Raw genomic sequence first — 26,833 nt, 5'->3', positions numbered from 1 at the left:
GGCAAACTTTTTGACTCGAGGGCCACAATGGGTTCTTAAACTGGACCGGAGGGCCGGAACAAAAGCATGGATGGAGTGTTTGTGTGAACTAATATAAATTCAAAGTAAACATCATTACATAAAAGGGTACGGTCTTTTTTTTTTTTTTTTTTTTAGTTTTATTCATTTCAAATGGGCCATAGTTTGCCCATGGCTGCTCTAAAATGTATAACTGAAATGAGGCTTAGTATCTTCAGGTGGTGAACTAAGTCTAATTAATTTCAGAATAAAGAGAGCCCCATGTGGGCTAAAGTAACCAAAGAAGGCAGAATGAGGATAGCAACTAAGGTAAGGTTGATAAACAGCAATTGGTAAGGCTGAGGTGAGAAGGTGGAAGGTATCCTACACTCCACCAATGATTGGGAGCATCTAGGTAAGCAAAATTCTGGAAATGGCAAGTAGTGAATTCAGCTAGGGAGTATACTGAATAGAAGATGGCAATAAAAAGAAGGCTGGAGTCAAATTATAAGGAGTTTCATTTTCAGTCAAAAGAGAACCATGAAAGATATCTGATCAAGGGAAAATGAACCCAAGCTTTCAAATTATGAATGAAGAAGAGGAAGAATAAGTTGGGGTGAGGCAGAAATGGGGGAAGAAGATTTTAACAGTACCAGATCCTATAATTACAGTAGCCAAAGAAAGGTCCAAGTGATATAGCAGATAATAAATGTGTAAAACCATTATCACTTTGTGCTTTCATAAACAGGAGATGGCATCATGATGACTACTACTGAGTGGGGCATTGCTAAACAATGCCAATCCATTGAAGTTAATGTCAGGAAAGCATACCAATCTCCTGAAATAGTACTTCTCGAACCCAAATCACCTGGGGATCTGGTTAAAATGTAAATTCTGATTCACGTTTCGGGTGATGCTCTCTACCTTTACATTTCTAACAAGCTCTCAATACTGCTGTCCATAGACTACATTTTGAATAGCAAGGTGCTAAAACATCTTTCCAAAAAGCCAATATTTGATACACTATGTTTAATCCATTATAGTTTATCTAATGCTTTTACATATGCCTAGGAAATTCCTTTTAAAGGTATTTTATTATAATTTGCATCAATGCTGTATTGGTTTCAAAAGCTACTATTTTGAAAGTCCAAGATAATTCAAGATTCAGGGTATTCAAGATACTCAGAAATATTTCCACCTGGACAAAATCAACTTTATATAATGCTGTTCTATTGCACTATAGTTTTGTTATTCTGGCAAACTATATAGAAGATGCTATTGCCTCTAATCTTGAAGTAAAAGCCCTAAAAGACAGTACTCCACCTTTTCATAGTGCACAGCAGTGGACTTTGGTAAAACCCACTGAACATGACCTTACTGAGCCCTTACCACCACTTCTTAATCCTTGAAAATAAGGGTAACAATTTATTTTAAATATCCTACTGAAAAACACCCGAAGATTGCAAAAATTAAATTCACACATCATCCTGCTGTTTAAGATTTCTATACAAAAAGATATGCCTTGAACTAAAGTTTTTTTTTTTTACCATAATCAGTATCATTTATAAAGCTGTATTACTAATGTAATATATTACACATGTATACACTCAGACACACACACCCGTATTAAGATTGGCTGATCTTAGGTTAGATTCTTGGGACAAAATTTAAGACTTCTGAAATCTCAAGTTTCATTTTTAACCAAATTAATGGTCAATAACATCCTTTTAGGTAAACTGTCTTCAATATGTATCAATGTCTAGAGAATATATATAATATCTTAAAATTGGAAGGTACTATTGAAGATCAGATCCAATTATTTCATTATAGTGGGGAAGAACCTAAGGCACAGAGGCTGAAAGGGTCAAAGTCATGTAGCTGCTACTGGCATATTAAAAAAAAAGAAGGGGAGAAACAAATTACTTTTCACATCTATCAATATACAATGCATAATCATGTATTAATGACAAAATGTAGTTAAAAGAATTTCTGGTTACTCTCATGACTAAGGCATAGTTAGGTTTTATTAATCACTGATATCAAAGAAAGAAACACTACATACCAACAGAGAAAAAAACAAGCTACTCAAATTTAATAACTATAAAAAATGCAATCTGAATAGAGAATGACACATATACACCACATACTTGGGATGGGGCTGCGGTGGGTGGGTAATGGGATGGGATATAAAAAACAAAGAGAAGACACTGGTAACTCTTATCTTCTCAGTAATGGATTGAGAAAAGCTTTCACATACAGAAAAGTGGTTTAAAAACACAATAATTTCTTAATTGGTAAAACTGAGGATTAGATTTGGAGGACTGCAAAGCTTTTAAATATATGAAATGGAGGTAGCAGTTGGATGTGCATGTGTCATGAGCTCTGTCAAAGTTACAAGAAAACCAGAGAACCCTTTTTTGGCCATAAAGTAGGGTATTTTGTGCTTTTTAGAAATGCTATTAAAATTTACTAGCACACATTAAAAAGAAATCACTGGAGAAGTTCCATGATATCGGAGACAATGGGTTTTAAATCACCGGCATATATTATTGTGCCTAAATTGACAGATCTGCACTGCAATGCAGAAATGTGAGCAATAATCCAACATCTGCATCAGAAGGCAGAGACTAGACATGATTCCAGAATAAAGGGCTCTTCAGCTCTTACCTGTTACCTGTGCAACAACTGCTTGGGAAATCCTCCGATTGGCAAGAAAGGCTTTGATTTCCTCTTTTATCACACTGCTGTCCCTCCTAACAAAAACAGAAGACAAGACCAACAATGTATGTTGAAGGTAGAAATCCTCATCTTTGCTAAGAAAGGTGAAGCAGAGAGGTGGGGAGAACATAGAGAGAAAGGACACAAAAATAAAGGTAAACAGACCAAGCCTGTATGAAACATGAAATTAAAAGAAACCAAGAAACACCAATATTCAAGTTCTAAAACACCACACCATTAGACGGACGCTTTAGTGAATGCCACAGTTGATACGAGTTTCATACCAGAGGATGGCTAATCTTATGCTGTGAATAATTCACATTAGGAACAAGGCTGCCACATGGGATATATTAAGTTTCATTACTGTGGGATGAATACATCTTACACAGACAGAAATCCTAGAAAAATAAAAAGCAACAAGGACAAAAATCAGTTGTGAGTAGATTGTGGGTTCCCGTGTTAACTATGCAACTGCATAAATAAGATGCAGTTCATTTTAAAATCTTTGTTAAAGAAAAGAAATCATCATTCTCACAACTGCTAAAATATTAGCCACTTTAAGAAAGACTTTGCCTTTTAATTTGCCTTCTTTTCCTGTATATAAAAAAAATTTAAGTGGGGTTACATATAGAATTTTAATATAAAAAGGCACTTAATTTCCTGTTACATGTATTATACAGAATACTTAATACTTAAACCTACATTATTTTCTGCATCCTTGGGATCGCAAATTATAGACCTGATTTTTCCTCCACTAAGATTCCTTAATGATTTTTACTTATTTAAAAATTCAACAAATTCTTAAAAGACTAGACATTCACTAGAATGACAATAAATGGCAAGATTTCTGTTTCTCCACCAGAACAAACAGAATACGTAAAATTATACTTAAACTTACCAATTGTTCTTTAAATGTTTTATGTACAAGAAGATTATATAAATAGAATGCTAATTTTTGTTGATACCCAAAAGTAACAGAGAGTAGTGGTAACTTATCATCTAATATAGTGGTTAGCAAACTATGGTCCTGGGCTAAATCTAGCCTCCCACCTAAAAATGGTATTCACAGATGAAAATTTGCAATTGACTTAATGGCAGAAAAACACTATCTTCAAACACTAATTAAAGCAAAATATCATCCCCTCCCCAATTCTATTTTTCTCACTAGTAGGCTTTAATTTTTAAAATGTATTTAATTATTATTCTATATTGAGTTTTGTTAATAAAAATGTGTGCCCAGCCCTGGCTGGTTTGGCTCAGTGGATAGAGTGTTGGCCTGTGGACTGAAGGGTCTCGAGTCCGATTCCAGTCAAGGGCACATGCCTGGGTTTCAGGCTCCGTCCCCAGTGGGGGGCGTGCGGGATGCAGCTAACCAATGATACTCTCTCATCATTGATGTTTCTATCTCTCTTTCCATCTCCTTTCCCTCTCTGAAATCAATAAAAATATATTTTAAAAAAATAAATAAAATAAATAAAAATAAAAATATGTGCCCATTTGATTTCTCTCTTGTGTATAAATTATCTATATTATATCCTCAATTTTGCCTCTGGTCCACTAAGTCTAAATGTTTACCATCTAGCCCTTACAGAAAGCTTCCTGACTCTTGATCTGAGACAAAGAGATCATGAAATCTTTACAAATCATTTTGTGAATGAACCACAAACTCTTCTTAAGAGTTCAAGTCCTTGGGGGTAGGGTGAGATCAATGGGGGAAAAAGGAGACTTATGTAATACTTTAAACAATAATGAATTTAAATTAAAAAAAAAAAAGAGTTCAAGTCTTTCTACAGATTATTTGGAGAAACAAAAGTACCCTTTCCAAAAGGAATCAGCTATGACTTAATTTACAGCAGATATTTTAGACCCTTGGTGAGGAAGGGCTACACACTCTATTAGCGGATTCCATGCTCCCTTTTCAGGAATTCTAGAAAAGAACAGAGAGATGACAGTAGAAACAGCTTCTAATATGGAACGCTACCACACATTCCTAATCTACCAGTTGGAAATCCTAATAAAAAAGATTCCTAAAGGGAGGAAATAGAGAGTCAGCTGGCTAATCCAACACCCAAAATTTGTCAGACTGATCTAGATAAGAGCTAGACTCCTTCCAAAATGCTTGCTATATATTTGAAATATTTCCTTGCCAAATATGCATTTTCATTTTATTTTAAAATTGTGAATGTGACAAAAGAGGCACAAATAAGTCAAACAAAAACTGCTGAGTAAAATACAAGTAACGTAGACTAAACAAGCTGTCAAATATCCATCAGTAATCAGCTGAGCAAGAGATAACTTCAGCAGTATCTATTTCAACTGGCTGATATATGTAAAACAACCAAATCATTTAGTTTCTGCAGAATTAATGTGAAAAAAATGTAAATAAAGCATTGTATTTCAATGTGTAGTGTCCTTCTTGGAAAATAAAACTTGAGTTTAAGAAAATATTTATTAGGGTAAATTTTAAAAATGTGCTTTTGTGGGGGGGGGGGAAGAGTATTTTCTTGGCCACTGATTTAAACTGGAATTTAAATCAATTTATTTTAAATCTAATTAACCTAGAGTAGACACTAAATCATAGAGTGGAGATAATACTTAATTATTCTAATGGGGAATATCCAGTTTGTGACATATTCACAGTCTTACCGTATGATATTATTAAGAACGGCAGCAAGACAGCAGCCATTCACTTACACTCTCATAAACTATACTTTTAGATACTTGGCAAGTTTATAAGTACCCACAATGAGTCTTAAAAATCTCTTAACTGCTTTACCAGAGAGAATCTTTTTGAAATGAAAAATAAATTTAAGACTTGAAAGGTAAGGGCGCACTTGGGTAAGTCATTTAATAAACCTTGGCCCTGGTTTCATCATCTGGCAAAAATAGAACACTAATACAGCTGTCACAAAGCTTTTGCTATTTTTCTCCAAGCAATGAAATTAAAATTAAATGAAATTTAATACTCAATGTGCATATAACGAAAATTTTTTCAATGTAAACATTTTGAAACTATAAACATACTACATGAACAATGACTATTATTTTATAAAACCTCAGAAAGAATTCCAGGAAAAGAAGAAAGAAATGATCGGCTATATAAGATTGAATTAAAAATCTGTATTAGGTACTTTAAGGCACTGTGTAAAGATTTCTAGAAAGTCACTTTAGATATAAGCAGTGATGTGGTATTCAGTTAGTTTTACTTGGTTCCTTCAAAATAGCACAGCATTCAACTTTCTTTGTGTTCAATTCTTTTAAGTATTTCAAAGACTTCCACTCTTTTGGGGTGCCTATGTTATTTAAACTTTCACATATTCCCCCCTCATTCTCTCCTCATTCAGCCTTTAACAACCTCCCTCTCCTACTGTACACATTGTACCCTGTGAAATCAAGTTTCTTGGTGTAAAAACTTTTGTTACTCCAATTCTAACTCTCTCATTTTCTCCCCAGTGATGGTGAACCTTTTGAGCTCGGCGTGTCAGCCTTTTGAAAAACCCTAACTTAACTCTGGTGCTGTGTCACATTTAGAAATTTTTTGATATTTGCAACCATAGTAAAACAAAGATTTATATTTTTGATATTTATTTTATATATTTAAATGCCATTTAACAAAGAAAAATCAACCAAAAAAATGAGTTCGCGTGTCACCTCTGACATGCGTGTCATAGGTTCGCCATCAATGTCTACCCCTTACTTTCTCTCTTCATCTGAAATTTGACATTCTCTTTAAAGAGAATGAATCCCTTTTGCTCCATTGTGTTATACAATCTCACACTCTTCATGATTTTTACTCCTCAGGTCTTATGGAAATAAAGTCGTATGTAGGCTGATCTTTCTTTGATTCCATAGATTACTTCCAAAAGAAGCTACCGCTCAATTTGCATCTAACCACTTGAATTCCGTGTCATCTCCTCCTACTGCCTTTTCCAAACACAGCCATGCTGGATTCACCTATCTGAGCAATTTCCACATGTAAGATGAAATTCTTCCTTTCCATCCTCCATTGCCATTATTTTTATAACTTGCTAAACTTTCCATTGTGATCTAGAGACATTAATATCTAAATGAACTAATCAGTAATGCCTCTTTTTGAAATCACCCTTTTTAAAGACACAATTTGATTGTCATCTATTCAGAGTTCTCCCTGATCCTCAGAGCTAAAAAAGATATTTTCTTCCAAAAGCATGCTATTATTTCAATTATACTACCCATATGCTAGTATGTTACATGCTATTCTGTATTACAGTTGTTTATAACCTAGCCTTCTCTCTCTTACTAGCCAAAAAAGTCCTTTAGCACAAAGATTGTCTTATTCATCATAGGGTTTGCAGATAATAGAGCTTAATTTGTTCAGTGAATGAACAAGTCTATAGTTGGAGATAAAAGGTTATAAAATAGAAAACCTTACCTAGATCATTTATAAAAGTTTTAAAATCTTAGTCTTAAATATGTTTCAACTTCCAAACCAGAATGGAAAAAAAGAGAAATTTATTCTAGCTCAAAATGACAATAATTTCTTTTCTAGGACAAAGAATATTAAAGAACGCATATTTAAAAGTGGAATGCTTTGAGATCTTCCATAGTCTCTTGTTTGATAAACACTACACATTCTTTAGCCCCTCCCCCTCTTAAAAGTAGTCTTTTAAAAAAATTTTGTTGATTTTTTTTCAATTTTGGGGGCGGGGGGTGACACTGATCAATATCATAGGCAGTCTTTTATCTCAAAGATTTCCAGAGATGGAAGACAGACTATTTCAAAGATGGAAAATATAATTGCATACAAATTCTTTCACATTTAAATAAAACCCACTCCTTTTAATTTCCACTCATGGAGATAAACAAAACATAACTTCAAAACGTTTTAAAGATAACTTTAAAAGAAAAGCTACTTTATATGTATAAACAATATGGTAACTGAGTATTATTACTTATGGATCATAAGTACCCTACCTACACAAGGAAATACCCTATTGTTAGGGTTATAGGTAACCAACTCAGAATAAAGTCTGGGAATCTTGTATAAAATGCTAACATACATTATTATAACACTAAACTCATTTCAATTGTTACTTTACAATATATATACAACAGAACAGATACTTTAATAGATGTATACTATGATATTTGCAGAAATATATATACCTACATATAAATACATATATTAATAGATGCGTTTAAAAAATATTAATGTGAAATGGGTCATCATTCTAAAGTTAAGAGCTTTAAAGTCTTTCCTAAAATGTTATATTCAGCCATCTATGGAGAATTCATATTCTAGTTTCCCATTCAGGTTTTTTACCCTGATCAATTAAAAAATGAAAAAAAATAAGTTACTTTATTTTTTATTGTTTCTTAACAAGTTGATCAGGCTTTGTTAAAATTTAATTTCTAAAAAAAATTTTCTTTATGTATCTTGAAATTGCTAAAAGTTAAGTTGTGTGGACACATGGGCTATGAATTTGAAAAATACATCTTATAATTGAGTGCTATAGAAGTTGGGAAATGTGAGTATGCAAGAGATGAATTACTAATATACAGGGTGGGGCAAAAGTAGGTTTACAGTTGTTTGTATGGAAAATAGAATGATTAATAAATAATAATATAAGAATAAACTGTATTTTGCATACTCACAACTGTAAGCCTAATTTTATCCAATGCTGTATATGATATACTAGTATGTACAAATGGAGGCAGGAAGGCATTCAGGTACCAAGTAACTGTTCTCCCCACCTAGAGACCACCAAATTCAATACACTAAAATATGACCATGGTGTTGTGCAATCAGCAAGGGCAGTGTAGCCCTAAATGAGCACATGACACTCAGAAAGATCTACTGTTCAAAAATTTCTCTAACATTCTACCAAATAAAAATTCATTTGTTTAGTAAGTGGCAAATATCATGGGAGTTGGGAAGGGGGACTTAGCCCATTAAGGCATTCGCACTTTGTCTTAAATTACATTAACCACTGCTCCTAAAATCTTATTGATATCTACAGACATCAAAAATTTATTTACAGAGGCAACAGACAAAAGCGGTACAATGATAATAAAGACATGAGTTAGAAATCAGACTCTGCCACTAAAAATTTACCATGTTCTTGATCCAATTATTTAATTTTTGTGAATCTCAATTTCTCTGCTCCATCTCACAGCATGGTTGTAATGATTAAACTGAGAACAGACATGCAGTAAACTTCTTCCTCCAACCTAATAACTGTTATTATCTGTAAACTTAAGAAAAATGAGCAGTGGGCACAAAAAAGGAATGTAGGCGTGGGAGGGCACAATGGCAGAGGACCACAGAGAACCAGAAGGTCAATGAAATCCCTAGATGATTAGAGGACACCAAAGTAGTAGTTGTAAGAAATTGAAGCAGAGATAATGAAGAAAATAAAGTCCTAACTATGCAACAAAATGATAACATGTAAATTAAATGCTGATAACAATATACAAACATGTATATAATTAGTGATGAAACTTGAATGTATGTAATTGCAGGATGTAAGTACACATCTTAGTCACTGATAAATAGATTTTCTGTTTATTTTGAAGACATACTTGAATTACAGTAAAATGTCAACCTACAAGCTAATAGTCAAGTTTTAGACCCTGGCCAATCTTCCAGAGCCTTCTGTTTAAAAGAAAGTTTTCCCAAACTTCTTGTTAGCCTTATATACGTATGGGAATTAACTGCCTTAACTCCCACCAAATTAACCAGTAACTATTTATATGGAACTCAAATCTTCCAGAACTTGTACTGCCAAATATACTACCCTTATTACATAGTCTAGCCCACCTGTAATCCTTTTAAGACAAAACACACCTTGCCTATTCTACCATTTACTATTCCCTTACCTTTAAATAAGGTCGTTATATTTCAAAAGAGAGGCTATCTTTTAAAGTTTTGCTCAAATTCATCATCCACTTAATAGATTATGCCCTCACCATGTACCAAGGACAGTTCAGATCCTAGAGACACAACAGTAGAAAACACAAGATTGCTGCCCTCCAAGTGTTCCAGGTCCAGTGTGAAACCATTTCTACCTGCCTCTGTTGAAAGTGAACTTCTTTTCTCAGTGTTTAAAGCCCTAAGTGCTTTAACTTATCTTACAATAGATTACATTAAACATATATATGTGGCACCTATTGCTAAAATTAGAACTTTAGCTTCTTAGGAGTAAAAACTGTATCTTTTTCTTCCAAAGAACACTACCTTTAATATAATAGGAGCTTAAAATTATTGTTTGAGTTACTGGAGGGGAAAACTTGAAACTGGATATATATTCTGTATCATGATAAAATCACCTTATCCCTCAGAAAAAGAACTTATAATAAATTTAAGGAATAGAAAGTGTCTGTTAGCAATGCTGAAAATCCAGATGTTAGCAATTACAACCATAAGGAGAAGGCTAACCTTTGCTTTGACAGAGAGAATGGAAAACACTTATCAAGTAGCAAGTGATAGGGCTAAAGTTGAAAAGAGAAAATTTGAATTAAAACATAAAATTTAAAATTTTTCTTTCATCTCCAAAGGGGCAGGGGGAAATCACAGTTCTTATAGGTAAGTAGCTGAAATACAGTTTATTACTTAAAATCAATGTAAGAATAGACATTTTGGGGACTCTGAATAAGCAAAGGAACCAACCTCATTAATTCCTCCACTTTATCATCTACATCTAGGTCCTCTTCTGAGGCTTCAAAACTGTATGACCTCTGACCAATGCTGTTTACATGGTAGCGAGTCGGTGACATCTTTCCATTGGATGTGGACAATCGCTCGTTATTCTCCCTCCCATTTTGATTGGTAGTGCAAGGCTGTGGGGAGGTATCATAACTGTTGCTAGGCGATGGGGACATTCCTGAATGCTGGGTCTGTGTGGAAGCTGTAGCTGTAGAGGAAGATGCTGGAACATTGTTGGTACTATTCCCATATGAACTTCCTCCATAGCTGGACCTTCTTCCAAACTTGTCACTATGCTCTTGATCAAGACGGTCCAAAGTTTCCAAGGCATGGAGGATTTCATGTTTAGTCATTCCAGTACGCCGAAGGCGCTGAAGCAGATCTATCTGTTCTATGGTAAATCTGGGTTCATCTGTATAGTGAGACATGGTTTCCAACAAACTGAAAAAATAAAAATAAAAAAATCAGTCCCTTGATTTACAATATCTATTAAAAATTCACTATAGAGAATGCCCAGAAGATGCTGTGCTTCTTCACTGAAAATGTTTAAGACATTACTATTATAATGACCCAAAATTTCCATTATGGCAGTAATACCAAAAAACAGATTAAGTAAATACACTATTAAATCCAGGCTATGTAATTTCTCATAGGTGTTTTTCCATCAAGTATACTATTCTGCACTAGAGTATTAATAGAAAGTTGCTGAAAAATAGATGTATGCTCTTGTTTTGCTAAATATCAACAAAACTGACCTAGGAACTCTCTAAATTCATTTACTGTAAACAAACCATTTGATATGCTAAACTCAAGCAAATACTAATAACCAGCAAAAATACTTACATAGAAAAGTAAGAGAAGTACCTAAAAAAAAAACTTACTAAGCACCATTTTACCCACTATATAGTAATTTCATATTTTATCTCTGTAATGCATTCTGTTGATATCCTGAGAAATGGAACGTTCATGGTTGTAGCCAAACTGAACTATTCATTTTTCTCAGGAAATTGCTCCTACATTATGTTTTCTTTAACTAACACAAGATACTGTAGCCCATCAGAAAATGTTTCAGAGTTAATAACAATATAGTCATGTGCCACAGCACTGGTCAACAATGGACCACATATACAATAGTATCCCAGAAGATTATCACCTACTGACATCGTAGCCATGGTAATAGCCTTTGTAATGTTGTGAAGCAATGCATTACTCCTGTGTTAGTGGTGATGCTGTGCAAACAAACCTACTGCCAGTCGTATAAAAATGCAGCGATACAACTATGTACAGTAGATAATGCCTGATAATGATGATAAACAACCATGTTACTGAGCTGTGTATTTACTATATTTTATTATTTTATCATTATTTTAGAGCATACTCTTTCTACTGATAAAAAAAAGAAAGTTTACTGTAAACAGTATGCAGTATTACCACGGCAGCAGCTTCATACATCTCATGTTTACAGGGTTTCTTGAATGCATCATTTTCTCTTGTGCTGTTTGTACAGTAATATGCTGTACAGACTTGTAACCTAGGAGTTATAAGCTATTCCACACAGCCTAGGTGTATAGTAGCTATACCATCTAGGTTTGTGTAAGTTCATTCTACAATATTCACATAACAATGAAATCGCCCAACAACAAATTTCTCAGAATGTATCTCCATAATTGGCGCATGACTTTTACAAGTTCAAGAGAGTTGTTAAGTATCATCAAAAAACAAACAAACACAAAAAACACCAAACCACGACTTTTCTATTTAACACTTTTTAAAGTGGTAATTTCTTCTATTTTTATTTTTATAGTTCTAGTGCCGAATTGTATACACAGGCTCTCAACTAAGTGTTTGCTGATAGAAATAAATGTCAAGACATTTTCTCATCCTTTCCAGGTAAACATACACTCTGGGCCAGGTCCGCTAAGCCACTGGAGATGTTCTTTCAACCCTCTACATTAAAAAATGTTTAAACATTCACATCTAAGAAGGCAATGAGCAAGAATTTCATATAATGTAATCTCACTTAATTCTTACAACAACCTTCTGTGATAGATTTTTTATTTTACTGTATATTGACTGATTGATTATTGAGGAAACTAAGGCTCAAAATGATTTGGAACCTTGTAAAAAGTCTGATTAAGAAGCAGAAGAAAGATTTAAACCTAGATCTTACTGACTCCAATATCATACGTCATTCTGCTTTCCAATATAGGCACTTACTGGAATCATGATTTGGGATTTGGTTACTGTACTCTTTTAAGTCTCCAATTAAAACCACTTAGATAAAACTGCTCTACTAACAGACTAGGGGTTCTAGTAAGTTTTTTATATTTAAAATCTTTGCTTCATCTAGAATTTATATTACTTAATTAATGTGAATGGATTTGAGCTTTATTTTTCCCCCCAAGAGGATAGCTGGTTGTCCAATATGTTTTACTGAGTAATATGTTTACTCAGTAACATATTACTTTTCTCGTAACATATTACTTATTTTTTATATACAAAATTTATATACAAAATTTCCACACAAACTGTACCTAACTTTTAGATTCTCTATTATATTACATTGATTTTGTCTTTCAAATACTTTAAAAATAAGCAGGCAGAAATCTAGAATTTTTATGTGAAATCATTCTAGTTTTAGAGATAGGCTCATTAAGATTAAAAACACACATATTTTGTGGATTCAAAAGAACATGTTTCAGGCCATTTGTGACAATAGCCACAGTATCTGCTTTATACCTATATACATTATCTTATGCATTCTTGAATAATCATAAAAGTCCTTATTTTCATGATTATTACATTCTTTCTTGATAGTCTAGGTTTTTTCCTCCAGCCAGCCTATATAATAAAGGCAATATGCAAATTGACCATTACTCCAACACACAAGATGGCCGCTCCCATGTGGTCAAAGATGGCCAGCAGGGGAGGGCAGCTGTGGGCGATCAGGCCAGCAGGGGAGGGCAGTTATGGGCAACCAGGCCAGCAGAGGAGGGCAGTTAGGGGTGACCGGGCCAGCAGGGGAGGGCAGTTAGGGGTGACCCAGCCTGCAGGGAAGGGCAGTTGGGAGCGACCGGGCCAGCATGGGAGGGCAGTTAGGGGTGACCCGGTCTGCAGGGGAAAGCAGTTGCAGGCGACCAGGCCTGCAGGGGAGGACAGTTTGGGGGGACCAGGCCAGCAGAGGAGGGCAGTTAGGGGTGACTGGGCTGGCAGGGCAGGGCAGTTAGGGGTGACTCGGTCTGCAGGGGAGGGTAGTTCGGGGGGACCAGGCCTGCAGGGGAGGACAGTTCGGAGGGGACCAGGCCTGCAGGGGAGGGCAGTTGGGAGGGACAAGGCCTGCAGGGGAGGGCAGTTGGGGGTGACCAGGCTGGCAAGGGAGGGCAGTTAGGGGTGACAAAGCCAGCAGGGGAGGGCAGTTAGGGGCAACCGGGCCATCAGGGGAGGGCAGTTAGGGGCAATTGGGCTGGCAGGGGAGCAGTTAGGCATCAATCAGGCTGGCAGGGGAGTGGTTAGGGGGTGATCAGGCTGGTGGGCAGAAGTGGTTAGGGGCAATCAGGCAGTCAAGAAGTTGAGCGGTTGGGAGCCAGCAGTCCCGGATTGTGAGATGGATGTCTGCCTGCTAGACATCCCTTGAGGGGTCCAAGCACCAGGCCTCTGGATTTATAATAAAAAATTATAAACATACAGACAAGTTTAAATATATTTATAGTGACCCTATACACTAACCACTTAGATTTTACCATTAACACTTTACTTTCTTTATCATATATCTATCCATTCCCTTATGCATCCATCTCTCTACTCATCTTATTTCTTTATGCATTTCAAAATCAGTTCTAGACATCTGTACACTTCTCCCCTAAATACTTCCACATGCAAATCATTGACTAGAGCTCAGTATTTGTTCAGGTTTTATTTATTTTGAGGTCAACTTTTCATAAAAGAAAACACACAAATCTATGTTTACTTTTCTATGAGTTTTGAGAAGAAGGCACACATGTGAAATTCAAATCCCTACGGAAATACAGCATTTTGCCATCACTCCAGGAAGTTCCCTCGTTTCTTCCCTTTCCCTCAGTGGCAACCACTATTCAGATTTTTTTCCCCACCATGAATTACTTTGGTCTGTTCTAGCAAACCATACAAATGGAATTTCTATGTACACTTTCATGTAAGGTTTCTTTCACTGAGCATAAAGTTTTTGAGATTCAGCTATAATGTTGTATGTATCAATAGTTTGTTCCTTTTATTTCTGAGTAGTACTTCATTCTAGGAATATGCACAGGTTTGTTTATCCACTCTATTTTAGACACTTGGACTATTTCCAATTACTAGCTATTCTAAATGCTTTGGCTATTATAATTATACTCTATTAATTTTCTTGTTAACTTAATATATCCCCCTCTAATATATCATTACCTATCTGGTTGGGTGAGAAGAAAAACTTTCAACCAGAGTAACTCATTTACTTTTTCTACTGACCAATTTCAAAAGAATATTACACCTTGCTTAAAACAAATAATAGGTTATTAAAATGTTCTGTGTTCTATGCTAGTTACATTACATGGTGTATTCACTGTGAAACTTCACCAAGTTGCACACTACTGATTTGTGCATTTTTCAATAGATATGTTATACTTAAAGTCTGTTGAAAAAACTATATGAACATTTTCCTAATGGTTTATAAGAGACACTTAACACTTTAGTTTCTAGCAAGTGCTTATTAGTACAGTAGTACTCCTTTATCCACGGTTTTGCTTTCTGCTGGTTCAGTTACCCATGATCAACTAAGGTCCCAAAATATTAAAGGAAAAATACCATAAATAAATAATTCATAAGTTTAACCTGTGTGTCGTTCTAAGCAGCATGACGAAGTCTTGCACAATCCTGCCCATTCTCCCTGGGACGTGAATCATCTCTTTGCCAGAGTCCATACTTAAAGGCTACCAGGCCACCCACTCATTAGTCACTTAGTATCCAGTTAATAACTCTGACTATCCGGTATCTCAGTGCATGTGTTCAAGAAACATTTTACTTACTATAGGTCCCAAAGTGCAAGAGTAGTGATGCTGACAATTGGGAGATATCAAAAAGAAGCTGTAAAGTGCTTTCTTGAAGTGAAAAGGTGAAAAGTTCTCAGCTTAGTAAACTGAGGTTGCTAAGAGGATAACAATAAAAATTCTATCAGTGAAATTGAGAAGGTAAAAGGAATTTGTGCTAATCTGCTAAGAGAGACTACGTTCACATAACTTTATTATACTGTTACAATTGTTCTATTTTATTGTTTGTTACTGTTGTTAATCTATTACTGTGCCTAATTTATAAATTAAACTTTTTCATAGGTATGTATGTATAGGAAAAAAACATAGTATATGTAGTGTTCAGTACTATCTGTGGTTTCCAGCACCCACTGGGAATTTTGGAACATATTCTCTGTGGATAAAGGGGGAATACTGTTTATTAATCCTTAATTCTAGGAAGTTATTTTTAAAAGTAGCTGCCAAATCCCTTTAGTAATCCAAATATACCTCATAATTTGTTAATTTGGTAAACTGAGGTTTCTATACATTATTCTCTTCCCTTAAAAATGACTTCAGCCATCATGCTTTTAAAATACTTCATAAGCTGGCATGCCCTTACTTTAACTATGAGACTTTGAGAACTATTATATGGACCAAAAAAACACACCACCCTCCGCCCCAGAAAAATCATAATATTGAAGGAGACCAAAGTTTTGTCACCCCAAAATGTACCTTTTGGGATATTGATTTTAAGCTGATTATAAAGAAACAAAGACACTAAAAGAACCTTTGACCCTCCCCATTTCCTGCCTAAGGGAAGTCAGATAGAAAGTCCTGCTTCAAGAAGGGAATCTTTACACACATACTTTAGAACAGCGGTTCTTAACTTGTGGGTCGTGACCCCTTTGGCGGTCGAATGACCCTTTCACAGGGGTCGCCTAAGACCATCCTGCATATCAGATATTTACATTACGATTCATAACAGTAGCAACATTACAGTGATGAAATAGCAACAAAAATAATTTTATGGTTGGGTCACAACATGAGGAACTGTTATTAAAGGGCCAGAAGGTTGAGAACCACTGCTTTAGAATTTTCACCTTACAATAATATGAATTAAATATGGTAGACATGCAAAAACCTGTTCTGCTGGATTCTCCCCTCAGTCCCATTGTTTTGGGGTTGCCTGGCAGGAATCTGCCATGTGTTCCACTCTCTTGGCTACCTATGAATTGCCTATTTCCCTTCTAAATCTCAGACCCATGCCCCTTTCTCCTTTCTCCAAAATGGCAGGCATATAAACCTCAATTGCTGAATGCCTCTTTGGATCACATTATGACACTCCGAATGTACATTTAACAAACTTTGAACATTGTGTCCTGTTATTCTGTCTCTGTTAATTTTATTATTAGCCCAGCTAGAAGAATTTAGAAGATGTGAGGAAAAATTATTTTTACAGCCCCACAATACTTTCCTATCTTATTTATGTCAGAGCAGATAGTAATATGTATAACTCTTCATATTTCTCTGTACAGAGCAGCACTTTATATTAGCATGAAAGTAAAATAAAGCATATGAATTTAATCTGTAACTAGAAAGTATCCATCCTAAAGCTGGTATTAGAACTAAAGATTCCACAGTATCTGAAACAATGTAATATTTTATGTCATTTCAGATTCACTGGCGATGGGACACACTTTTATTCCAAGAGTCATAAAAGGAGGTAACAGAAAGGACCCATTAATTTTGTCTGCCTAGAATGCCTCATTGTTTCCAACCACATGTTCTTGGGACTGCCACTTCCTGACCAGTGGGGTGGACACACAGAAAGCCAAGCCTAGCTCTCTTCAAAATATTTAGGGTAGATTAGCAGACAGTCACTATAACTACATCCAGTTTCAGGAAGATGTTAATCTGGTACATTCCTCATTATGTGGAAGAATCTAGACATGCAGAGTAAAGAAGAAAGCTTTGCAGTGTTCATGTCCCTTGTTCTAGTAATTTCTAAGCCCTTGCTACATTCCTGCTCTTCTTGTTGTATTAATATGTAAGAGAATAAATTTCCTTTTATGCTTCACCTTGTTTAAATCAGATGTCTGTGCCTTGCACCAAGAGAGATCCCCAATACCAAAAGCTACATTTAAAGTAAAAAGATCTACAATTGCTAGAATGGAATGTGTGATCACTATCGAGTAGAATGATAATGGCATAACGGGCAGGATCAAATCATACATATGACACTGGAGGTACAATATTTTACTGAGAAAATGCCAAGAACAGAAGCTTTCTTGGATACTGACAATAATATACCAATATGCATTATTATAAACAAAGGCACACATTCTGTAATTTCCAAATTTTCATTCTCATAATTTACTTACTTTTAGCACATAATCATGCAATTACGGCAGTAAATGACCTACAAAGGTCATCTAAGTCCATGACACCAGCAATTCTTTCATAACAGAAAAAGATAACATATAAGAACAGAATTAATTTTCATATGTAGCACAAGGACTATTCACAGGATGAGGAAGATTTTTCTGCTTTAAATTACTTATCTGAATGCAGACTCAGGCCAACAATAATTGAAAATGTGAGAGAAGAATTTCAACACTGCAATAATACAGAGCATAAAATAACAAATTCAGGAATTGTGGCTCGTTCTAAAAGACCATACTATCAGACCATAATAGTAAACCTATTTTACAATAAATTTTATCCTTACTTAAATATGTATGTAAATGCTTCTTGGAGATAGCATGAAGTCCAGAACACTTTCTTAAACTAAATTCTATACACACGTGGAGCAAAAAAGGTGAAAGTACTCACAAATAATTTATCTTGAAAGCATATGCATAAGAAAATGACATTACTTCCTTACTTGTAATTCATCAACACTTAATGATACTTTATTGCATAACACAGCATTTTTTCCAGCTTGATTCTGTTGTCTTTATCATTTTATCCAGAATGACTAGGCAAAAGATGGTCTAAGTCATAAGTTAGCTTTGTATTGATTAAATGGTATTTACTGCATGATAATTTAACACATTCTAGAGTCAATCATAATATTCATCAACTAAAGATGTACTCAAACCCTTCTTACTAGGTGTAACAGTTAATAATGCGGATTTTGTAATCAAAGAAAACATGATAATGTCAAGAGAAACATCAAAAATGCTTTATTCAAAGTAATGTCTATCGCTAGCTACACATTTCCCCCATCTTTCAGGTAATTTGTGGATACCATCCCAATAGAACTTCTCTTGTTTTGAGGCAAACCATTCAGAGACCCAATTTTCCACTTCTTCGTATGTTTTGAAGTGCTGCTCAAAAAGTGCTTGTGCCATTGATCAGGACAAGTGGTAATCTGAAGGAGCAAGGTCTGATGAATACAGCGGGTGGGTTAATACTTCCCAGGCAAGATCTTTTAATGCATCTTTAACTGGTTTTGAAGAGTGTGATGGTGCACTATCATGAAGCAAAGTACTTTGCCATGTCTTCTGGCACATTCTGGTCATTTCACGATCAAAACGTGGTTCAAATTGTTTGTTGATTGTCGGTGGTGACCAGTGTTAACAGTTTCACCTAGTTTTAGAAGCGCATAATATACCACACCTTCCTGATCCCACCAAACACAGAGCACTGTCTTCTTTCCAAAGCGGATTTGGCCTTGCAGTTGATGTTGATGGTTGACCTGGATCAGCCCATGATTTTGTGCGTTTAGGATTCTCAAAATTAAATCCATTTTTCATCGCCAGTCACAATTAGATGCAAAAAAAGACTTTCTTTCGTGCCATTGAAGCAACATTTTACTGATGACTTTTCGGGTATCCATTTGTCTTTCATTCAGTTGATGAGGCATCCATTTTTCTTCCTTTAAAATCTTTCCCATTGCTTATAAATGATCGGAAATTGTTTGCTGAGCAATGTTTAATCTTTCTGCAAGTTATTTTTGAGTTTGACACGCATCTTCATCCAATAATGCTTGTAATTGCTGGTCTTCAAACTTTTTTGGTTGACCTGGACTTTCTTTTGTCTTTCACATCGAAATCATCACTTTTAAAACGTTTAAACCCGCATTCACAAGTATCTTGAGATGGAGCATGTTCACCATAAGCTTCCCGAAGTATTCAGTAGCACTTTTCTTCAAAATAAACTAATGAATTAAAACTTACCGCAAATGCTCTTTTTGGCACGAAATTAGACATTTTTAAACGTAAAAATATCTATTATGTTAACACCTTCAGAAAATTTGACATACGAAGTTCTGATGCTTGTTATCCATACAACAAAATAGCATACATATCAAATCGCATATATTTCAACATATGTGTAACTCCATCTATTGAAAAAAATCCGCATTATTAACTGGTTCACCTAGTACTTATAGCATTCTTACATTATCCTCTTTCACAATTAATACTAAGCATCAGCCCTGACCGGTTTGGCTCAGTGGATAGAGCGTCGGCCTGCGGACTCAAGGGTCCCAGGTTCGATTCTGGTCAAGGGCATGTACCTTGGTTGCGGGAACATCCCCAGTAGGAGGTGTGCAGGAGGCAGCTGATCGATGTTTCTCTGTCATCGATGTTTCTCTCTTCTCTATCCCTCTTCCTTCCTCTCTGTAAAAAATCAATAAAATATATTAAAAAAAAAATACTAAGCATCAAAGGAGTGATAGTCTTAAGAAAATGCCAAGAAGAAATGAAGATTTACTAGGGACTGAGCTTGACAGTATGGTAAAATGATTCCATAATTCAAACCAATAGGAGAACTGATAAAAGTATAAGACTAGAGGCTATGACAGTAGATAATAATATAATAAAAAGATGTTGAGAAAAACAGGATTATATTCCAATGTGTCAATCACACTTTAATAGATATTTTAAATCACCACTAAGACTGAGATTTCTTTTTAAGCATCAAGCACACAAGTTTATAGAGGGGGGAGATATAGATTTAAGTGTGGAATCAGAGAACTGGAGATCATTTAGACAAAAATCATTAATCCAGCTAAAATTTATTGAGTGCTTGATATGTGTCAGACCCTGTATGAGACGCACAGGATACAACAAGGAACATATCAGGCAAAAAATCCTGGCCTCATGATGCTTACATTCTAATGGCTGTAAGAATAGCCATTTAAAATAAATGGTTAAAAAAAAAAAAAGGAGTAGGCATGGGGGGAATTATGTAAAGCCATGCAGTGCCTTCCCACTTCCCAAGGACACAACTAGTTAGCATAGACTCAGGTTGCAATTTACATCTTCTAGACCTATTCCAGAAATTTTTCCATATATGATAGCATCAATGAGAGGAATAGGAAATTTTAATGAAAAACCTAAATAAGAAAACCCATCTTAATGTCTACTTACTGGATTATAGAACTGTCAACCAAAACGGAAGGAATTTAATCCAGAGACTGCATCAAATTTTAGAAAATACTTATGCTAAAGACACTCTGTATGAGACTCTGAAGATGCACTTAATGAGCTAATAGATACTTTATCTTCTCTAATATCTGAAATTCCCGGAATACTTTCATTCAGAGGACTATTTAATATGAACTAGTGGTTACAGTTCATATCCTAGCACAAAATAACCTCTCAACATAATACCACTATCTCAATTTGTACTAGTAGTTTTTGCCTGACTCGAAAGAAAATCTAGCAACCACATCAGCTAACAGGCTTAACTACATGCTTATCCCCAGTAGGTAAAGGAAAATGGTTAAGGTGCTAGGAGTTTCCACATAAAAGGCAGTATTAAGGTTAACATGCTTCTAATATTCTGCTTGTCACAAGGAATCTAACATCTAACACTAGCTCTTTCAAATGGCTAAATATCTACTTCATGTTTCTAGGCTGTTAAGCAGATTAAAATAATAAGCAGAGTAATTTTATGTTCAATTAAAACTTAATGTCAGACTTCAAAGTTAAAAACAGAAATTGTAAAAGAGAAAGTTGCTAGATTTGAAAATTCACCAAAGAAACTACCACATTATTATGAAAAAAATTCTTTCAATCTACAAATGTCTGCTATCATTTTCTTTTTATTTCTCGAAGTATTACAAAGAGTATTACACATGTCTCCCCCCCCCCCACTTGACATTCCCCCGGCTTCCCCCACTCCCCAGTGTCTTGTGTCCATTAGTTATTCTCATATGCATGCATATAAGTCCTTCGGTTGATCTCCTACCCCCCCCAACCCACCCCAGGGTTCCCAGGGTAGTATGACATTCTGCTCAATGCTGCTCTGCCTCTGTATCCATTTTTGTTCATCAATCTATAATGGTCCTTATTATCCATAAATGAGTGAGTTCATGTGGTATTTTTCTCAGCTTCCCAGGGGCCATCTCAGCCTCACAGGGGCCGTCCCAGCCTCACCAGTGCCGTCTCAACCTCACCGGGGGCGATTCAACCTCACCAGGGCCGTCCCAGACTCACAAGGGCCGTCTCAGCCTCACAGGGGCCGTTTCAACCTCACCGGGGCCGTCGCAAGCTCTCCGGGGCTGTCTCAGCCTCACAGGGGCCGTCTCAGCCTTACTGCGGCCACTTCGAACTCACCGGGGCTGTCTCAACCTCACTGAGGCCGTTTCAACCTCACCGGGGCTGTCCGGGGCTGATTCAACCTCACTGGGGCCATTTCAACCTCACCGGTGCTGATTCGACCTCACTGGGGCTGTCTCAGCCTCCCTGGGGCCGTCTCAACCCCACAGGGGCCGTCCCAACCCCACAGGAGCCGTCTCAACCCCACTGGGGCCGTTTCAACCTCACCAGGGCCATTGCAGCCTCACCGGGGCCGTCGCAACCTCCCTGACGGGGGCCATCCCAGCCTCTCAGGGGCCGTCCCAGCCCCACAGGGACCACCTCGGCCTCACGGGGGCCGTCTCAGCCTCACGGGGGCCGTCTCTGCAACACGAAGTTTGGCATTCTGTCCTTTGTTGGGCGGCTCCTTGTTGGACAAAATCTCCCGGCGTTCCTGGTGGCTGAATATCTGGTATGCTTGCTTGGATTTCGTTTTCTACCAAGTGCTGTCTCCCAGCGTCCCATGTGAGACTGGATCTGGTGGACCTGCCTGTGCGTTTGCTGGTATAGCGGTTCCAGGTCGCCGGCCCAGCCGGGTCCGGCTCCGGCTTCCTCCGAACCTGATTCTGCTTCTTGAGGAGTTGAAATCTGCATTCTGCTGGGCTGGGCTGCAAAAGTGCCGGTGGTTCTCTTTGTGCCACTAGCACAGCTTGGGTGGGGATGTAAATTGAGTAGGGCGGGGTCCCCGGGAATCACCAGGGTGGAGCAAGGGGCAATGGCGTCTCCACGCCTCCTCGCCTCTCCGTGACTCAGCGTCTCGCGTCCCCGAGTGCCAGCGAGCAGCTCCATGAGACAGCCACTCTCACTCTCCAGCCCGTTGCAAGGCCGTCCTGCCTCTCCCAGTAGGGGTCTGGGGCCTCAGAATTCTGCCCCAAACCAGCTCAGTGGACTCGAGAGTCTGCAACCCCTTCTAATTGAAAAAAAACGCGCATCCAGTTGCAGTCCGCCTGGCGCGCGACTCCGTATCTCCATTCTTGGAGCCTCTGCACAACATACTCAGTCTCAATGCTCTTCTTTCTTTCCTTCCAGTTGTAGAGCTTCCACTGGGCCACCTTTCCCATGGTTCTGAATGAAAACTGTTTGTTTTATAGTTGGTAGTCTCAATGTTGTTGTGGGAGGCAGCACGCACAGGTCTGTACCTTATGCCGCCATCTTGGTTCTTCTGTCTGCTATCTTTTTTAAATAATTATCATAAGGTTTGTAACTTTATTAAAAATAATTGAGAAGACAAAAATTAAGCGAAGGACTAGATACTTACACCACTGGGAGGGAATTGAGCATACTTTACATGAGGTGAAGCAATATCCTTTCTAGAGATGATCAGCGTTATTTACCATTCTGTAAATAAAGACAGAAAATCCAGAATTATTTGTTAATAAAGTATTGAATTAAAAATTTAATTATATAACTCAAGGATATGAACATTTAACATCAGTTAATCATGTCTTTAAAATTATTTTGAAAAAAGACATTGGTTTAAAGCAAAATTTTAAAAATAGAAAAGTACCAGTGATAGCCTTCAAAATTATTCACTTGGAAAAAGTATTGAGCCTGGCACACATAGCTCAGTGGTTAAGTGTTGACCTATGAATCGGAAGGTCACAGTTCGATTCCCAGTCAGGACATATGCCCAGTTGTGGGCTTGATCCCCAGTGTGGGGTGTGCTGGAGTCAGCCAATCAATGATTCTCTCTCATCATTGGTGTTTCTGCCTCTCCCTCTCCCTTCCTCTTTGAAATCAATAAAAATATGTTTTTTAGAAAAGGTAATGAACATCAAACGCCTTTTCATCTGTTATCAAACACCATCCTAATATATATATAATAGTGACATTCAAGGTAACTCTTTGATAATAACATCAGTGCATTTATGCAGAGTCCTTTAAACAAAATCATACCACAGCATGATTGCAGCTAAAGGTCTTAACTGTGTGGTAGATTCTGGGGTCTCCAAATATATTACTTATTTTACTGCTAGCCAAATGTTGAGTGACTTTATTTCTCTAAGTCTCAATTTCTTCATCAATCAAACAGGGATAACAGATAGCTAATTCAACAAGCTACACAAAGTTAAAACATCCTCAAAATAGTGGTGATGAAATATTTGACAAACTATTGAGTGGCAGGGGCTATTACCACCAATTTTAAAAACAATGAATACCTATAATGCATTTAGATTACAGAATATAGTGTACATTAATAATGGAAGGACTGAGTCTAGTACTTTCATTTTCTGATTAGCATTCTACTACTTTATTCTCCATTCAGACACTTTGATCCCTTTCAATTCAGACATAGATGTTAACACAAAATGAAACCTACTATTCATGGTTTAGGAGCTAAAGATCATGTATTACTGCCTGAACTTACTAGCAGTTTCAAACCACAATCTATAGAGACAAATATTTCCATTAACTCAAAATTAAGATTATAAATTAGATGAAAGTTAAAAATGTTGATGTTGTACTTAATTTTCTTGCTGACTTAAGAAATACCTGTCCTCAAAAAGCAGATACAAAGTACAAAGAACTCTACTTAAAATGTTGCTGATTGCATTTCCTAGACAAAACAGCAACACCAAGCCACAAAACTGATTACTGGTCAATATACAGTTTTCACTCTTGCTAATGAAGTAGCTAGGTAGGCTGGCATTGGCAAAAGGTCATCAGTAAGATATGATCCCAGCAATGTAGGAGCTTATTAAACTACTAGAGGCCCAGTGCACGAAATTCGTGCATGGGGCGGGGAGGGGGGAGGGGTGTCATTCAGCCTGGTTTGCCCCCTCTCACAGTCCAGGAGCCCTCAGGGGCGGGAGGTGACCCGGCGATCAGGGGAAAGCGACACCCCCATCACACCTCTGCTGCTGCCACTGCCGGCAGCGCAAGCCTCGGCCGGCCCTGGTTACCTGAGCCTTGGGTGGCCCTGAGCGGCTGGGCAGCCACCATCTGAGGCTTGCCTGAACCTCAGGCTGGCCCTGGGTGGCTGGGGGGCTGAGGGGGCTGGGAGACTCTAGAGGCAGGCTCGCAGAGCAGCCGGGCCCGGCCTTGCCATGCACCTGCTGCCCCAACGGGACTGAGGGGACTGGATGCTGCCATCTTTGAGGGTGTGACAGTCAATTAGCATATTCCCTCCTTATTGGCTGTGGGCGCCACCATCTTTGAGGGCATGGCAGTCAATTAGCATACTCCCTCCTTATTGGCTGTGGGCGCCATCATCTTCGAGGGTGTGGCAGTCAATTAGCATATTCCCTCCTTATTGGCTGTGGGCGCCACCACCTTTGGAACAGCGTGAGGGTCAATTAGCATATTCCCTCTTTATTAGACAGGACGGGGGAAGATAAAATAAAAAGTAGTTACACACACACACCTATAATCTATATATATAAAAGCCTAAGTGACCATTACGACCCAATGACCAGTTGCTATGACACACACTGACCATCAGGGGACAGATGCTCAATGCAGGAGCTGCCCCTTGGTGGTCAGTGTGCTCCCACAGTGGGAGCACAGCTCAGTCAGAAGCCGGGTGCACAGCTGGCGAGTGCAGCTGCAGTGGTGGTGGCAAGCACAGCGGGTGTGGTGCCTGGCCCCAGCTTGGGCTCCTCCCCGGCCATCTGCCACTTAGCACACTGCTATATCCCTCGTACCCCATAAGTCTGCAGTTACAATCTCCAGAGAACAGTTGAAGTGCAGACACTCGGAGTAACCAGGACAAGCCTGATGCCACTGCCAGACTCCTGGAACTCTGCCTCAGGCATCGAGATCAAATCTCATCCCTTACCTATTGCCCCTGAGTTACAGAGGAAAGCAGCAATATAACAGTGGCCACAAGATGGCAACTGACAATTGAGGTAAAAGTCAGAGAGATGGATCTGAAGGGTGGAGGCGTGGGCAACAGAGCACCCCCACCCCCCAAAATTCCCAACTTTGTGTTGTTCACCTCAGAGTGTCTCTTATCCAGCTCTGAGCGGTGGAAAGCATCCAGCAAGGCCCAAGGCATCCACCAGGGACCTCCTAGCCAGCAAGGTGCAACCTTGGCCATAGAAGGGACATTTGGAAATACTTTTTCAGGAAGCTGCGGGGAGGGGAACAGACTCCCCACGCAACTTCTCAGTGGCTCACAGGAACATGGAAACTCCCCAGGCATGCAGCGCGGCTCCCAGACCATGTGCCCTTGATTTTCCTTCAATGGGCACAAATCCGTGCACCAGGCAACTAGTAACAGGCACAATATGAATACACTAAAAATACAAAGTTTATGAGAGTAACAATTTGGAAATTAATTTACGTTATAGAGAACTGGGAAAACTTCTCGGAATGAGATCTCAGCTGTTATGTGAAGATTAGAATAAGACTTGCACCAAACCAAGGTGAAGGGAGGTGAGAATCATTAGAGAAAAATTCCAGAGAAAAAGAACAGTTAAAGGAGATTATGAGACATTTATAAAACAGAGTAGAACCAAATACCATAAGTTAAAGATAATTAAAAATCTACTACAGCCGAAACCGGTTTGGCTCAGTGGATAGAGCGTCGGCCTGCAGACTGAGGGGTCCCGGGTTCGATTCCGGTCAAGGGCATGTACCTGGGTTGCGGGCACATCCCCACTGGGAGATGTGCAGGAGGCGGCTGATCGATGTTTCTCTCTCATCGATGTTTCTGACTCTCTATCTCTCTCCCTTCCTCTCTGTGAAAAATCAATAAAATATATTTTTTTTAAAAAAATCTACTACAGAAAAAGACATCAAGGCCAGCTGGGTTCTCAGTAGATTCTTAATCTTTCAAGAACATAATTCAAATAGTATTGAATCATAGAAAAATGTTCCAA

The 26,833-nt window shown here is 37.7% G+C and overlaps 1 protein-coding gene across 9 annotated transcripts in view; it reads right to left on the bottom strand.

Moving 5' to 3' along the window:
• The window catches only part of HMBOX1 (homeobox containing 1), a 206,254-nt gene that overhangs the window by 100,963 nt on the left and 78,458 nt on the right, over positions 1–26,833 (bottom strand). For all 9 annotated transcript variants that reach the window (XM_059697592.1, XM_059697593.1, XM_059697591.1 and 6 more), the window contains exons 2-4: positions 23,269–23,348; positions 10,364–10,840; positions 2,665–2,750 (exon numbers count right to left, since the gene is read on the bottom strand). In XM_059697592.1, coding sequence (XP_059553575.1) covers positions 2,665–2,750; positions 10,364–10,840; positions 23,269–23,291 — 586 coding nt within the window. In that variant the 5' untranslated portion in view covers positions 23,292–23,348. The remainder of the gene's footprint in view (positions 1–2,664; positions 2,751–10,363; positions 10,841–23,268; positions 23,349–26,833) is intronic.

The sequence above is a fragment of the Myotis daubentonii genome, chromosome 5 (assembly GCF_963259705.1).
Source record: "Myotis daubentonii chromosome 5, mMyoDau2.1, whole genome shotgun sequence".
Classification (NCBI taxonomy): domain Eukaryota; kingdom Metazoa; phylum Chordata; class Mammalia; order Chiroptera; family Vespertilionidae; genus Myotis; species Myotis daubentonii.
Note: the sequence above shows the minus strand (reverse complement) of the source record. Positions and strands in the feature narration are given on the sequence as shown.